The 16,941-nt window shown below is 50.3% G+C and overlaps 1 protein-coding gene across 1 annotated transcript in view; it reads right to left on the bottom strand.

Moving 5' to 3' along the window:
- The window catches only part of LOC141082911 (Fc receptor-like protein 5), a 114,125-nt gene that overhangs the window by 73,200 nt on the left and 23,984 nt on the right, over window positions 1-16,941 (bottom strand). The window contains exons 4-5 of the mRNA XM_073566961.1: window positions 12,840-13,103; window positions 12,496-12,753 (exon numbers count right to left, since the gene is read on the bottom strand). Coding sequence (XP_073423062.1) covers window positions 12,496-12,753; window positions 12,840-13,103 — 522 coding nt within the window. The remainder of the gene's footprint in view (window positions 1-12,495; window positions 12,754-12,839; window positions 13,104-16,941) is intronic.

Here is a 16,941-nt window from a genome sequence, read left to right as displayed (position 1 = left end):
TCCCCGCAGAACTGCAGGTAAAACCGCAGGTAAAGTGACCTGCGGTTTTCCTGCGGTTTCACACCTCTACTATGTTAAAGGCGTGAAACCGCAGCGGAATCCGCAGAAACAATAGACATGCTGCGGTTTATAAACCGCAGCAAAACCACGCGGAAAAAACCGCAGCGTGAGCACTGCGGTTTTGAAAACCCATAGGGTTACATGGTACTGTACCATGTCTGCGGAACTGCTGTGGTTCTGCAGGGCCAAAACCGCAGCGGAACTGCAGCAAAAACTGCAGCGTGTGCACATTGCCTTACTTCACCATCAGAGGCTCTAGTGAACAGTCAGCTGTTTGCTTAGGCCTGTCTCACATTTTTCCGTTTTCTGACATCAGTCCAAATCCGCCAGTTTGTAAAAAAACGGATCCGCCCCTTATTTGGCGGATCCGCTTTTTTCCCCCATAGACTTGCATTAGTGGCGGATGTTGACTGACGTTCGTCCGTTGGTTCCATTTTTTGACGGATCCGTGAGAAATGTAGCGTTTCCCTGGTGGACCAGATGGACCCTGAAAGGTTTTTTCTTCTTGACGGTCCGCTATTTTTATGTGTGCATGCCTGGAAGCTTTACTCCGGGAAACATTTTAACCATGAAATGCCGTTCCGGGATCGGCAAAAAATTCTCTCTCTCTCTCTTTTTCCAGACTGCGGATCTGTCAAAACAACGGTCCGGTTTCATATGTTGGTGTCTCAACGGAAATGGATCCATTTTTCGCATTTTTCACGGATTGCAACTGAACACAAAAAACGGAAGTGTGAAAAGGGCCTTAGTCACGTCCCTCCAGGCTCTCCACAGTCTGTGGCACAGTGGTTCCACAAACCACGTCCATGACAGCAGCACAGAGGATGTCAGGAAAGCCTGCCACTGCAGGACAGAGAACATGACGAGAGCCTGCAACAGTTGCACAAAGGATGTCAAGAGAGACAGTCACTGCAGCACGGATGATCTCAGGGGAGACAGCCACAGCAGCACAGATGATCTCAGGGGAGACAGCCACAGCAGCACAGAGGATGTCAGGAGAGCCAGCCACAGCAGCACAGAGGATGTCAGGAGAGCTAGCCACAGCAGCACAGAGTATCTCAGGAGAGACAACCACAGCAGCACAGAGGATGTCAGAAGAGCCAGCCACAGAAGCACAAAGGATGTCAGGAGAACCAGCCACAGCACCACAGAGGATCTCAGGAGAGCTATCCACAGCACCACAGAGGATATCAGGAGAGCTAGCCACAGCAGCACAGAGAATGTCAGGAGAGCCAGCCACAGAAGCACAGAGGATGTCTTGAGAACCAGCCACAGCAGAATGGACGATGTCAGGAAAGCCAGCTACAAAGGCACAGAGGATGTCAGGAGAGACAGCCACAGCAGCATACAGGATATCAGGACAGCTATCCACAGCAGCACAGAGGATGTCAGGAGAGCCAGCCACAGCAGCACAGAGGATGTCAGGAGAGCTAGCCACAGCAGCACAGAGTATCTCAGGAGAGACAACCACAGCAGCACAGAGGATGTCAGAAGAGCCAGCCACAGAAGCACAAAGGATGTCAGGAGAACCAGCCACAGCATCACAGAGGATGTCAGGAGAGTCAGCCACAGTGGCATACAGGATATCAGGAGAGCCATCCACAGAAGCACAGAGGATGTCTGGAAAGTCTACCAAAGCATCACAGAGGATGTCAGGAGAGCCTGCCACAGCATCACAAAGGATTTCAGGAGAGGCCCGGCCATAGAAGCACAGAGGATGCCTTGAGAGCCTGCCACAGCAGAACAGAGGATATCAGGAAAGCCAGCCACAAAAGCACAGAGAATGTCAGGAGAGCTAGCCACAGCAAAACAAAGGATATTAGGAGAGCCAGACACAAAAGCACAGAGGATGTCAGGAAAGTCTACCAAAGCATCACAGAGGATGTCAGGAGAGTCTGCCACAGCATCACAAAGGATTTCAGGAGAGGCCCGGCCATAGAAGCACAGAGGATGCCTTGAGAGCCTGCCACAGCAGAACAGAGGATATCAGGAAAGCCAGCCACAAAAGCACAGAGGATGTCAGGAGAGCCAGCCACAGCAGCAAAAGGGATGCCAGTAGAGGAAGCCACTGCAGCACAGAGTATGTCAGGAGAGGCAGCCACAGCAGCACAGATGACGTCAGGAGAGGCCCAGCCACAGAAGCACAGAGGATGTTAGGAGAGCTAGTCACAGAAGCACAGAGGATGTCTTGAGAGCCTGCCACAGCAGAACAGAGGATGTCAGGAAAGCCAGCCACAAAAGCACAGAGGATGTCAGGGGAGCTAGCCATAGCTAGCCACAGCAAAAGAAAGGATATTAGGAGAGCCAGACAAAGAAGCACAGAGAATGTGAGGAATGCTAGTCACAGAAGCACAGAGTGTAATGCCTGCTGCAGTGCAGTAGCACACAACCTCCACCAGGTGGTGCCGTTGAAGGAAAATAGGTACACTCACAGTGAAACCACAGAGCAGCAGGCAGGAGCCACTAGGTGGCGGAAGAGTAGTCAGAAAAGCTGGGTAAGCAAAAGAGAGGGAGCAAAGTACCAGAGGTCACAGCAATACACATGGTCAGAAACAAGCCAAAGAAGTCAGAGCCAGTCGGGAGCAGGAGAGCCAGAGACTGAAGACAGTCAAACAGGTCAGAGGACAAGCTGAGTAAAATACCAAGAGGTCACAACACAGAGAGCGAGTACTATGACGAGCAAAGTCACAGGGGAAAATAAGAACAGGCCCTAGGTAAACGGGCAGAGGACAAATCAGGGTATAACGATGTAAGATGCTAGCAGGAATGCGGGATGCAGTGACAAGCAGAAGGCAGAGCAAGGGTTAGCGGGTATTTTATAAGGAATAGCAATAACAGCGAATACTCCACGCAGGGAGAGATAATAAAGATTTACAAGGAATATGCCACAATAGAGTAATAGTAAGGGTTAACTTCTCAGTCTGTGCTTCCCAGATGGCAGAGGCTGGAAGATCCCACAGTGGTGTCATAGGTGATGCGCGAAGTTCCCAAATTGGTCCCGGAGAAAAGTGAAGCACTGTCTCTGGATGGTAGCGACGTATTCCGGTCTCCTCACACGTAGTCTTGTGGTCCTGGAACAAGGGACTGCTCGAGTAGTAATCTGCAGTCCCACAGTTGGTGAGCTCAGTCCCGGAGTGGAGGCCGCTGTCACGCTAACGGCTTCAGCGTGCACTGACTGTTGAGTCCTGTGTCGCGGGTCCGGAACAGTCAGCAGTGAGGAATGGGTTGTACTAGTCATGTCAGGGATGACAGGAGTAGTGGCCTCTGGAACTACACAGTCTGTATGCACGGGGGAATGTAAAGCGGAAAGAGGGCTTGAATTCTAGCGTAGGTCTGCTGAGAGGGAGTCAACAGTCTCCTGTCGCATACGCTGTCTTTCTGCCAAAAGCCCCATACTCCCACGTCCCCTCCCTTTTATATCAAACCCCCCCACCATGCAGTCAGGTCTAAAGGTCTCTTCAAGTCAGAAAGTCCTTCCCCCGGCAACAATGGTGACAATCCCTACAGTTCCTGCCCTGATACAAGGGGAACACCACAGAGCAGCAGGCAGAAGCCACTAGGTGGCGGAAGAGTAGTCAGAAAAGTCAGGTCAGCAACAGAGAGGGAACGTAGTACCAGAGGTCACAGCAATACATGTGGTCAGAAACAAGCCAAAGAAGTCAGCCGGTTGGAAGCAGGAAAGCCAGAGACGGAAGACAGTCAAATAGGTCAGAGGACAAGCCGAGTCAAATACCAAGAGGTCACAACACAAAGAGCGAGTACTACAACGAGTGAAGTCACAGGGGAAAACAGGAACAGGACCTAGGTAAACGGGCAGAGGACAAATCAGGGTATAACGGGGTCAGCTGCTCAAGCCAGAGATAGGAACTATAACTTACGCTGCTTACAGGTAACAGCAGACTGAAATAGCCAGACAGATACCAAAACGAGGCAGGGAAGATTAAACCCGCATGACCATCCCGGGGAGAGAATAATCAGAAACAAACCCCAGACTGGATCATGACACAGAGGATGTCAGGAGAGCCAGCCACAGAAGCACAGAGGATGTGTGGCGCCCCTGAGGGTTCAGTCGCCACAGAGGTACTGCACCGCCTCCTGAGGTGTGGTACCCCACCATCCAGGTAAGGTGGAGACACCTGACCACACACAACATAGTTGTGTAGCAAAGCACCTTTAGTGGCTTCCTGCTTGGAACATGAGTGCTGGGAGGTGGGTGGAGCTTAGTCTGCACCAGAGAGCAGGAAGATATTAAGACAAGGTCAGTCTGTGAGAGAAGATCCCCTGAGAGGGATGGATTGAAGGAGGTGCTGCAGCAGTCTTCAGTGACCTGAGGCTGCTGGCATGGGAAAGAGATACATAGAAAGCCTGATTCTCCATAAGAAAGAAAGATTTGTACGGAATGTAAGGAGAAGAAGAGAACTAAGGACTAGGGTCAGAGCAGAGCCCTTCCTCAAGTTCTAAGCGCATAGCCGGGGTCCGGTCCCCGAGGTTGTATGGATACTAATGGTCCTGCAGCAGACACAGGAGGAATAGAAGTTGTCACCACTTTATTCCAACACAAGACTTGGGGGCACAACAGCAATGTGAGTGAGCCGGGACTTGGTAGCAAGGAGTCCCCGAAGCAGGCTACTGCTTTCTGCTGTACAAGCAGAGTTCTAGGAACATCTGAAAGGAGGAACTTCAGTGTAACTCAGTACTGTGAGCACCTCAAATAAGAGCTAGTGAGGAGACGTTCAGAGAAGGCACATGTTGACGGAATGTTGGAACGGAGTACTTCATCTTGCCTGGAGGTTGGCTGAGCTCCTGACCTGGAGGACACGGCAGGGATGCAGGCTCCTGTATGCACAACAGACTGTGAGTAAAGCTTTGGAACTACATGCCCTGATGCCCTCCACTTATTCCAGCGCCAACCCACTCTGTACTGCTACATCTTTGTGCCTAACACTGCACCATCTACGTCTCTTCACTATTTCTCCATCTACACTGCCCTGGGACTACAGCCCTACCTGTGGAGTGTCACCACATCATTGCTGCACCACACCATCTGTCCCAGAGGATCTACCTGCAGCGTCGGCTTAACATCTTCATTGCCGAACACCACAGGTGGCGTCACAAATCTTTCACTTATAAACTTTAATCAGCCACATTCAACCCCTCTTACATGGACGCCCAGGGCCACGGACCGGGTCACTGCCGCTGTGACAACTCCCATTGAAACCAACGGGCCCGCCTCCGAGTACCCCATGGCCCAGGCTGGCGATCCATTCGTCAGGAGAGCAAGCCACAGCAGAACAAAGTATGTCAGGAGTGCCAGCCACAGCAGCACAAAGGATGTCAGGAGAGGCAGCCACTGCAGCACAGAGTATGTCAGGAGAGGCAGCCACTGCAGCACAGAGTATGTCAGGAGAGGCAGCCACAGAGGAGTCCCTACACTCCCAGCAGGGTCATTCTCGGCCTCAGTGCTGCTCACTGCACAGATTCAAATGACCCTATTACAGGAGTCGAGCACTGGAACACCATGTGATTCTCGGCACTGCTCGATACTTGATGGAGCACCCAAAAGAAATGGCCAGAGTGAGCCTCCCAACCCCCTAGAGGAGGCGTGGGCGGAGGCCAACATGACGGGGGTTTGGAAGTTAGTGAGGGAAGGTGAAGGGTTAAAGGGGAGGGGGAGCTAGGGGGTATTTAATGCAGGGTCTGGGGGGTGCCCGCCCTCTGTTCCTGTTGTCCCAGCTCCTGATCAGTCCCACAGAACTTACCGGTATGTCGGGGGTGGACCAGGTCCTGGACAGACTGCGGGCGGCAGGGCAGCCTCCTGGGTGGCTGGAGGCGCAGGTGGCCGGCCTGCTTCACCGAGCGCTGGGGCAGGCCGAGGTGAGAGAACGGAGGCCCCGGCGGGCGCGGCCTCCAGAGCGGCTGTCCCCCGACACCGCTCCCCGGGCCTCGCGTCGCCGCCGGAGCCCCTCCCGGGACCCTTCAGGCCGCGCAACGCAGCCTTCCCCGTCCTGGGGTGCGCGGCCTGGGAGGAATCCAGTCACGTGGCGAGGCCCTGCGGCGGCGTCCGGACCTTCGCCCTGTGGCCGGAAGGGGGCGGGGCCAGCGCGCGCCTGACTTCCGGCGGCACCAGGTCCTTCGGGGGGCCGCGGCGGTGGTGGACAAGCCGCGCGGCCTGCCTCGGCGGGCATTTCGGCCGCGGGTGGAGTAGTGGCCTGCCAGGCGGCAGGGCCGAGCCGGGTCGCGTCCCCCGGCTGTGGGGGGGAGCTGGCTGGAATGGGGGGCGCTGCTGCGGTGCCCCTGCAGCGGTGCTCGCCTCTGACCCCCCGAGATTGTGCCACAGCCCCATGGCTGCAGCGGGACCGGAGGGCAGCCCGGCGGAGTCTGTGCCGGCTGCCAGAAGATTGGAGCGGAGGACGCTGTCAGGCTCCCAGTTGCCGTGGGGGGCCCTGAGCGACCGGGTGCCTCGCGATGGCGTGGCCGAATTGACTCTCGGCGGGGGGAGGCAGGAGCCTTCCTTTGTGGGGGTGTCGCGGCCCAGTTCCGTCAGGGGGTTCAGGCCTCCCACCCCGGCTCAGTCTGCAGGGGTGTTCGGGCCGCAGCAACAAGGCGGTGAGTTCGCCGCCGGGAGGCGCGAGGTCCACGAGGCGTCATCGTCTGGGGATCCAGGATTTCCGGCTGGAGGGCACACAGCCCCCTCGCAGCCCGGTGAGTATGCGTCTATGTCCCCTGTTTGTCACCCGCTTTTGTCTTCGTCTGTGGTGGTGGGGGGCCCCTTAGCAGAGTCCGGGGGTGGTGGGGTTGAGGCTGGTTTTAGCAGTTCAGGGTCGGCTGGGGGAGTATGTGATGTGTTGGCGGATGTGCGTAGCTTGCTTTTACGTTTGGAGCAGGGTTTTGTGGGGTCGTCGCCGGTTGCAGAGTGGGTTGGGCCACAAGGTGGCGGGTTGGCGGGTCAGGGCGCGGCTGCATCGGGCCCTTGTGTTGGCACGCCGGTTTCGGTTTCGGTGCAAACCGAGAAGGAAAAGGAGTGTCGTGTGCATCTGGATGATCGGGCGCATGGTGAGGTGTATGTGTGTTTTGAGGGTTCGTTGGGGGCCCATTTGAAAAAGGAGGTGAAAGAGCGGATTTGGAAGGATGAATATGTTGAAATATTTTCGCTATTGCCTCTTGAGAAGTTTAATTTGGACAAAAGTAAGAAAGAGGATAGCAAAAAGGAAGAGGAGGAAAAGCGGAGGTGGCGCTTGATTCCTCAGACATTTGTAAATTGGCAGCAGGCGCTTGCTATTTTGGCGAGTGTTATCGGGGAACAGGCCCCTGATAATTGCTCCGCATTATTTTGTTATTTGGATGCTATTGGGGAGGCTTATAGAGCATATGGCGTGGCTACGGTATGACGAGCAGTTTCGTCAGAGGAAAGCTGTGCATCCGGCTATCCGCTGGGACCAAAAAGACATTAGCTTGTGGATGCAGGTGATAGCGCAAAATAAGTCTGGGAGTTCCTTTCTTGGGGGGGCTGGAAGCACCAGCCAGAATAGCGGCACTGCCGGCTCTACAGGTGGCGGGGGTCAAGGGCAGTCGGGAACGCACAAGGCGGGGGTGTGCTGGCAGTTTAATGACGGCCAGTGTAAGTTTGGGGCCAACTGTAAATGTAAACACCTCTGCTCAAACTGCAACGGTACTTCACATGGGGCATCAAAGTGTTTTAAGAAAGGGAAGTCCAAATCCGGGGGGGGGTAATTCGCAAGGGGGAGACTCCAGTGAATCTGGAAAGGATGGTCCCCTATCTGGTTTTCAGGAGGGTTTTCGGATTCCGGATCCTCCGTTTGAAATCCCGTTTGTTTTAAAAAATTTGCGCTCTGCTTTGGAGCATCCGTCAGTTGTTTTGGAGAAGATCCAAAAAGAAGTTTCATTGGGGTGCATGGCGGGCCCTTTCGTGTCTCCTCCTTTTCCGAATTTGGTCGTTTCCCCATTGGGGGTGGTTCCGAAGAAGGAGCCCAATAAGTTTTGGCTCATTCAGCATTTGTCTTACCCACGGGGGAGGTCGGTTAACGACGGTATCGATCCGGAGATTTGTTCAGTGGTATACTCTTCATTTGATGAAGCGGCAGGTTGGGTCCGGAAATGTGGTCGTGGGGCCCTTATGGCTAAGACTGATGTTGAGTCCGCTTTTCGTTTGCTTCAGGTTCACCCAGACAGCGTGAGGTTGTTGGGCTGTTTCTGGGAAGACAGATTTTTTGTAGATAGGTGTTTACCTATGGGTTGTTCCGTGTCTTGTGCGTATTTTGAGGCTTTTAGTTCTTTTCTTGAGTGGGTCGTGTGCGATGTCTCTGGTTGTGATTCGATAGTTCATTATTTGGACGATTTCTTGTGTATTGGCCCGGCGGATTCTTCGCGTTGTCTCAGGATTTTGAAGGCGATTGAGTGGGTGGCGGATTGGTTCGGGGTTCCATTGGCACCCGGGAAAACTGAGGGCCCCGGTACATATATGCGTTTTCTGGGGATCGTCATCGATACGGTCGAATGGGAATTCCGGTTGCCGGAAGACAAGCTTGATGATTTGAGGGCTGAGGTTGTTCGCGCACGTCGGTTGCGTAAAATATCGTTGAGGGACCTTCAGTCGCTGTTGGGAAAGCTTAACTTCGCTTGTCGGGTAATGCCGATGGGTCGAGTTTTTTCACGTAGGCTGGCTAGCGCTACTTCAGGGGTTCGGGCTCCCCATCATTTTGTGAGATTGTCGGCGGAGCTCAGGGCCGACTTGGAGGTTTGGGAGTCCTTTTTGGTGAAGTACAACGGTCGTTCGTTGGTAATGGCTGATGTGGTCTGCAACGATGCTTTGGATTTGTTTACGGATGCGGCAGGCGGATTCGGTTTTGGTGCTTATTTTGGAGGGCAATGGTGCGCCGCTCAGTGGCCTGCCGCTTGGGTTTCGGCTGGGTTGGTGCGTAACATCACGTTGTTGGAGATCTTTCCGATTCTGGTGGCAGTTCATTTGTGGGGTCAGGAGTTTCGGAATCGGCGCGTTCATTTTAATTGCGACAACATGGGGGTGGTGAGCGCGATTAATGGTCTTACTGCATCATCCCCTCCAGTGGTCAGGGTTTTGCAGAAGTTGGTGCTAGCATGTTTGTCTTTGAATGCGCATGTGACGGCGACACATGTGCCTGGAGTGAAGAATGAGATAGCTGACTCTCTCTCTCGCTTACAGTGGGATCGTTTTCGTTCCTTGGCCCCGGAGGCAGATTTCGAGGGTCTGATTTGTCCGGAGGAATTGTGGAGGGTGGCTTACGAGCCGCGGAGTCACTGATCATATCGTCTTTGGCACCAAAAACCTGGGAGGCCTACCGGAATGTGTGGTGTGCATGGGAAGAGGTCATTACGGCTGGCTCCACCAGTGGGGCCAGGCTTGAGCAAGAGGGTCTGTTGTTGTCATGGTTGGGGCAGGGCACAAACGAAGGTTGGTCTCGGGCAAAGGTGACACGTTTGTTGGCCGGATTGTCTTTCGGTTTTCGGTTGCGCGGGCACAGGGATTTGACAAAAACCTTTTTGGTTAGACAGGCGGCGAAAGGTTTTCGTCGCTTTCGGGGGGGGGGTGATTTAAGGCGGCCAGTGTCATTTAATATGCTTGAGCAATTGGGTTTGGTTCTGGGATCGGTATGCGCGGATGGTTATGAGGTTGCGTTGTTTCGGCTGGCTTTTTCCTTTGCATTTTTTGGGGCACTGCGGATCGGGGAACTCGTGTCTCACAATAAAGAGTCTGTGGGCGGGTTGTTAGCCAGGGATGTGACGTTGACCACTCAGGGCGTCGAATTCTGGCTACGGAGGTCGAAAACGGACCAGGCTGGGAAAGGCCGTCGAGTTGTGTTGGGGGTTGTCTCTGGTTCCGGAATGTGCCCGGCTCAGTGTTTGCGTAGATTTTGGGATCTTCATCCTAGTCTGGGTGGATCTTTGTTGTGTCATGCAGACGGGGGAAGTCTGTCTCGATATCAGTTTGGTGCGGTGTTTAAGAAGTCAATTCGGTTTTTGGGTTTGGACGATTCTAGGTTTGCTTCGCATTCTTTTCGGATTGGAGCGGCGACTGAGGCATCTGAGCGTGGTTTGGGTCCCTCTTTCATACAGCGTATAGGAGGGTGGAGGTCTAATCGTTATCTGAGTTATGTTCGGCCTTCCGGCGTGCAGGAGGTGTGTCCGGTTGGTGTGGTCCATGGGGTTGATTAAATATTGCAAGTATTGGAGCGTTTTCTTGCGATATGTTCTGTGAGTGTTGTTTTGTGTTTCAGGTACGGAACCGCTGCTGGTTTGGATATTTGGTCACTCCTTTGTTTACTGGGGAGCGGTGAGAGTCGATGTCAGGACTGACAGCAGGCAGTTGGGAATTTCCAGATCGGCGGCGGTGGTGCGGTGGATCGGTTTTCGGGGCCTGGTGTGGCGTCGGGTGTTGCCGGAAATTCATGAGTGTGTTCGTTTGGACCGGGCACCAGATGTTCTCATTATTCATGCTGGGGGTAATGATCTGGCTGTTCGTCCCTTCCGGGAGTTGATCAAGGACATTAAGCAAGATTGCTTGCGGTTGTGGGTGACTTATTGGGAAGTCACGATTGTGTGGTCAGAGATCGTGCCACTCAGGCGTTGGCGGTCCATGAGATCGTTGGAGAAGGTCAACCGGGCAAGGATCAAGGTTAACAGAGCGGTGTCCGCTTTTATAGTTAAAAACGGGGGAGTTGCCGTGCAACATTTTGATTTGGAGAAGGGTGAGGGCGATTACTGGTTGGCGGACGGGATTCACTTGAATGCAGTGGGTTCCGATATTTGGGCCCTCGCCCTTCAGGAGGGTATAGAGAAGGCTGTCGCTTGGCGGGTTGTGGGGGTCTCGGGTCATTGAGGTGTTCAAAGGCCCCTCGTTGTGGCGGTTTTGGGGGAGGGGGAGTCCTTGAAGTCGGTGGAAATTGGTTTGGGAGACTCTCTGGGTAGGGTCTCCTTCGTTTAAAGGTATGCTGGTCGTGATCTGGTGAAAGGTGGATGGGGAGTTTTCCGTCGGAAGAGGGCGGATCCCCAAGGAGTTTGTGGACAACATCTATTGGTGTGCTGGTGCTCCCGAGCCTGTGGGGTAACGGCTGGGAGCAAATGGTCGGGGGTTGTCCACGGTATTTGTACTATTTCACCACGATCTTGTGGCTTCAAGGACTTCTCCTTCCAGGGTTAAATTCATTGTATTGTTTATGATACAGTGTTTATTGTTTGTTTATTGTTATAATAAAAGGCTGCTGTGGCCATAAAATTCCAACAAGAAATACCGGTGTCTGTGTATTAGTTGGCGCCGTGTTGTGGGTGGTCATTTTATGGTCACGGTGGGGGGTTTTGGGGTAAGTCAAGACGCTTGATATCCCCTTACGAGGTAAATACTTGACAATACCAATGTCAAGAAATGGCCGGAGTGAGCCTCCCAACCCCCTGGAGGAGGCGTGGGCGGAGGCCAACATGACGGGGGGTTGGAAGTTAGTGAGGGAAGGTGAAGGGTTAAAGGGGAGGGGGAGCTAGGGGGTATTTAATGCAGGGTCTGGGTGGTGCCCGCCCTCTGTTCCTGTTGTCCCAGCTCCTGAGCAGTCCCACCCTCCCTCCCTTTTTCTCTTGGGTTGGTAGTACATGATTCTATTTTGGGTCATGGCGGTTTTGGGGGAGGGGGAGTCCTTGAAGTCGGTGGAAATTGGTTTGGGAGACTCTCTGGGTAGGGTCTCCTTCGTTTAAAGGTATGCTGGTCGTGATCTGGTGAAAGGTGGATGGGGAGTTTTCCGTCGGAAGAGGGCGGATCTCCAAGGAGTTTGTGGACAACATTTATTGGTGTGCTGGTGCTCCCGAGCCTGTGGGGTAACGGCTGGGAGCAAATGGTCGGGGGTTGTCCACGATATTTGTACTATTTCACCACGATCTTGTGGCTTCAAGGACTTCTCCTTCCAGGGTTAAATTCATTGTATTTTTTATGATACAGTGTTTATTTTTTGTTTATTGTTATAATAAAAGGCTGCTGTGGCCATAAAATTCCAAAAAGAAATACCGGTGTCTGTGTATTAGGTGGCGCCGTGTTGTGGGTGGTCATTTTATGGTCACGGTGGGGGGTTTTGGGGTAAGTCAAGACGCTTGATATCCCCTTACGAGGTAAATACTTGACATTACCAACGTCATGCTGGATCCAGCAGTACCGAGCACGCTCGTCCATCACTATATACGACCATAATAATGCTCAAATAACGCCAACATATAGTGACCACATATCAGCTACATACATCATATCATGAAAAGTTCTGAAACATGCTAACATTTTCATAGCTGTGTCTGACACTGCCACTCGGTCCAGCTTTCTAGCTAAATAGCAGATACTTCCAACCTCATAAAACCCCTATAAAGTTGTAATAGTTGGAGCTTTCTGTACATTATTATATTTGTTACCTTGAACAAATAGAAATGTTTTTTCGACTTCTAATAATTTTCCATCTTTTAATGCTTTTACACATCGATATGTCCCGGTCAGGGATTTATTCACATTGGATAGTTGTAAACTGCGTCCTGTCATCTGGATAACGGCACCTTCCTTATAAAATGTTGTGTTGTCTTCATCATTGTAGTATGTAGGGCTGTGGCATCTCAGATACAGGCGGTCACCTTCCACAATATTGGGGGGAGTTTGAAGGATGAGTTTATAGCTATCTGAAAGCAGAAGAAAACAGGAGAAATCTCCACAATGTTCCTCTCCTTGTAGATTTCCCCAGGTCATAATTACGGCCATTACTCACTTTTTGTGTAAACACTGAGTCTGACGGGGTAACTGTCAGCGCTCCCTTTTTTGCACCTATAATCCCCACTGTTCTTGCTATTTGGCCACTTAATTGTGATTGTTTTGCCACAATCCTCTAGCTTTGCATTGTTTTTGTACCACTCGTATTTCTGGCTTTGTCTTCCACCAGATCCGTCCTTACAGGAAATTTCCATCTCTTCACCAACAAATATATTCCTGAAGTTAGGCCTGAAGATCACGGTCGGTCGTCTATTCTGGAAATCTTCAATACCAAAGGAATAAAAGACAAATGAAAGAAAAGTGGCAGCAGATGAGTCTATGCTTCTTACCCCCATGTCAGACAACATGACAACATGGCTCATTGAGGAGGACCTGGTATTGGGCTTTCATGATATGGACATACAGTGTTATTTATGTGAAGGGAAGACACGGGCAGATTAAGATGGAGAGTGACCTATGAAGGCTAGATCTGGAGAGGACAAGCTAATCCCAGAATTGGGGACATTATCCTTCAGGTGAGGCAATAAAATTAAGAGTTTTTAATCATTGGCCGAGAGTAGATAAGTCTGGAATTTGATCATTAGCAGCAAAGATGAGAGGCCATCATAACATGCCAAAAAAGATAGATAGATGGTAGATAGACATTAGAAAAATAGATAATAGATACATAATAGATAGATAGATAGATAGATAGATAGATAGATAGATAGATAGATAGATAGATAGATAGATAAAAAAAATAGAAAAACATAAAGCAGCACAAAAATCTTGTTGGGTGCAAAAGTCTTCAAGGCATATACCAAGCCTTGTAAATAATCCAAAAAATTGAAGGCAGCACACCAGTAAGCAGAATTCCCGTGCAGTTTATTGGCCCATGCGCAAAGTTTCTGTCCAAGATGCTTGAAAAAGATCCACATCTTGGACCGAAACGTTGCACATGGACCAATAAACTGCACGGGACTTCTGCTTGCTGGTGTGCTGCCTTCAATTTTTTGATTAGCTAGATAGATAAATAGATAGATAGATAAATAGATAGAAAGATAATAGATGATAGATAATAGATAGATAAATGATAGATGATTGATAGATAGATAGATAGATAGATAGATAGATAGATAGATAGATAGATAGATAGGTAGCAAAAAACAGGGAAACAGCACATGGAGTAAAAAAAAGTGAACTTTAATACCCAATATATACCTGGCACTTGCACAAACTCATTGCTTGAAAAAGGTTCACATTTATTTGGACCGAAACTTTGCCAAGATGGGATAAATAAAATTTTTCTTTTTGCCACAAAGAACGGTGTGCTGCCTCTGCTTTTTGGATTTCTACAATTCAGGTTTGGTGTTTGCCTGGGGGGCTCTGCACTCGGATTTTCCTCTTGCTGTTGTGCTGCTCTAATTTTTTCTTTTTTTTAGATAGATAGATAATAGATAGATAGTAGACAGATAGATAATAGATAGATAGATAATAAAAAAAGAGAAAAGCAGCAGCAGGCAGTGTGGGGGCCGTGCCTTCAAGGCAGCAACCACTATCCTCTATATAAGAAACAAAAAATGGAGACAGCACAGCAGTATAAGGTGAAAAAAGTGCTTATTTAATAGCCTATAGTGGCGATGTTTCGGCTCAAAAACTGTAAGCCTTTCTCAAGCAACAAACATATATCAGGGCCCACCTTTTATAGGTGCATACATTTACTTAATTAGTGCATAGAAGTGTACAGCAATTAGGTAATATCATAAGTGCATTGACATGATAAACAACATTTTTTATAATATATATCATGATTAAGATTAGTGATGAGGGAGCATTCTCGCCACTACTCGGTGCTCGCCCGAGCATCTCACTGCTCGAGATGCTCGTAGTTCGCCGAGTATTTCCGGGGTTGCTCGGCGGGAGCTCAGGTCCCCACCCTGCATGTTTGGTGCTCTTTACAGAGCCAATGAACATACAGGGAATGTCTGCCACACACTGTAATGCTGCAGCCGTATTGGTTGTGGCATTACAGTGATTGGCTGGCCACACAGTGTCTTCAGGTCTATATCAGACCTGGCGCTGCCATGCTCGTCACAGTCAGCTCCGGAATCAGGCAATGTAGGGAGAGTTGCTGCTGAGTTAGGGAGAGATTTGTTTGCTTCATACTTAGTGTGGGAATACCATATATTATACACATATCCATCTCAAATAACAGTCCTTCTGAGGACTAATAAAGCTGCATAGATATCAGCGCCAGGCAGGCAGGCAGTGTATGTGGCAGACTGCAGTGCATATAGCATTCCAGTTCTGTCTGCTGCTGCTGCTGCTTTTTTTGGATCTTAATCCTGATTATTTGCTTTAAAAACAATCCAGAGAACACCATTTTTCTGCTCCATTTGCTTGTTGGTATTGCAGAATACAGCCAGAACCTTTCCCTATTACAGCTATTTTAAACTGGGGCTTCTCTGTCACACGGATCATATATCAGTGCGCTCAAAATTGTACCAGCTCAGGCCTCAATTTAGATTTTGTTGCAATGTCTTAGCCAAGTTATTGACACTAGTTTGCTGAAAAATAGTTACCTACAGGCCAGATATTTTAAACTATGGTTTTCTCTCACACAGATCACATATAAGTTCGCTCCAAATTCAGCCATTTTGTAGTGAACATGGAAAATATTGTACTCTATTTAAAATGGGCAAGGCGCGTTGCAAGGGACGGGGAACTGAACTTGATGGTGATGTTGCATGCTGAAGCCGAGGCTGTGGGCAAGCTGAAATTGTGCCACAACAAACAGCCACATCTTCTCACCTGACATTCCTGTCCCAATTACTAGGGGACCACAGCAGCACACCACTATTGAACCAAGAGCATTGTCAAAAGGTTGTTGTTTGGATAGCGGATTGTTATGAATGAGTCACCGTAGGAGGCAAAAACAGAAATACTAGCTAAGTCCAGAAAACCAGAGAAGTTGGCAGCTATCGGATTGCAGACCCCGTGGGGGTTCCTACGGTGCCCTAGACCCCTCGATCACAGCCGGAGAACTAAATAGCCTAAAGACAGAAAGGGAAATCTAAACTGCCCCAGAGCAGACCCCAAAGCAATAGGCAGCCCCCAACATATAATGACGGTGAAGCAAGAAGAAAAAACGCTAACACAGATAGAAAGATAGACTGAGCAAATGATGGGGCCCAAGCTAACTAGATAGGACAGGATAGGAAAGCTGCTGTCTGCAATCCGCAAAAACCCTATCAAAACATGAGCCAACAGGCTGATAGGGAAAAAAGCCCTGAAGACGCTAGACTTCAAAAAGACTATATCAGTACTCAGGTATTTTCTGAAGACAGAGCAAAAAGACAAAAAGGAATTCAGCTCACCCCCAGCAGGGAATGGCAGAAATCCAGAAAAACAAGGCAAAACAAAACCAAAACACAAATGCAAAAAGCAGAGCAGAAAACTTAGCTTTAGAGGAGCAGGAATCAGACTGGTCTCCTAGAATCCCTCAGAGAAATCACCAGCAAGGCAGAAGGGCGTCAGCTGCCTTATATCCAGTCAGCAATTTCCATCACCCAGTCATCATCTACCTGCTCAGGTGCTTGGTAATCAGCCTCACTACCTTCCTTCACCAGAAGAGGGAGTTCATCAGACCTCAATGGTGAAGGGGAAAATGAACTCACAACAGCGGATAATGCTTCTAGTCACTTTGCCATCATCACCACCACCCTGTCTTCCACACGGTCAATCTCAGTAGTCGTATGTCTGGACCACATATTGCTCATCCTGATCCTCCTTCCTCCCACCATACTGAGTGCCCGGAGACAACTGATCAAACACTTGGATACTCCGAAGAGCTGTTCATTTCTCCATTTATAGATTCGGGCCTCTTGCTTGGTCCACTTGAAGTGGGGCAAGAGGAGATCACATGTAGCGATGCCCAAATTTTTGAGCAGCCACGGTCACATGCCGCCTGTGTGCCCATTTTAGAAAGTCAGCTACAGCTTCCGCCGCTTTTGCCGTGGTTCAGCAGCGTTTGTAGCTTCTGGCTCACCGACTGGTGTGTGATGTCCCCACAAATTGGAACTCTACACTGCAGATGTTGAAAAGGGTTTATGAGCAGAAGA

Source organism: Dendrobates tinctorius, unplaced genomic scaffold (genome assembly GCF_039654945.1).
Source record: "Dendrobates tinctorius isolate UK_male_01 unplaced genomic scaffold, ASM3965494v1 ptg000019l, whole genome shotgun sequence".
NCBI classification, from domain to species: domain Eukaryota; kingdom Metazoa; phylum Chordata; class Amphibia; order Anura; family Dendrobatidae; genus Dendrobates; species Dendrobates tinctorius.
This window is presented reverse-complemented; position numbering and strand designations above follow the sequence as displayed.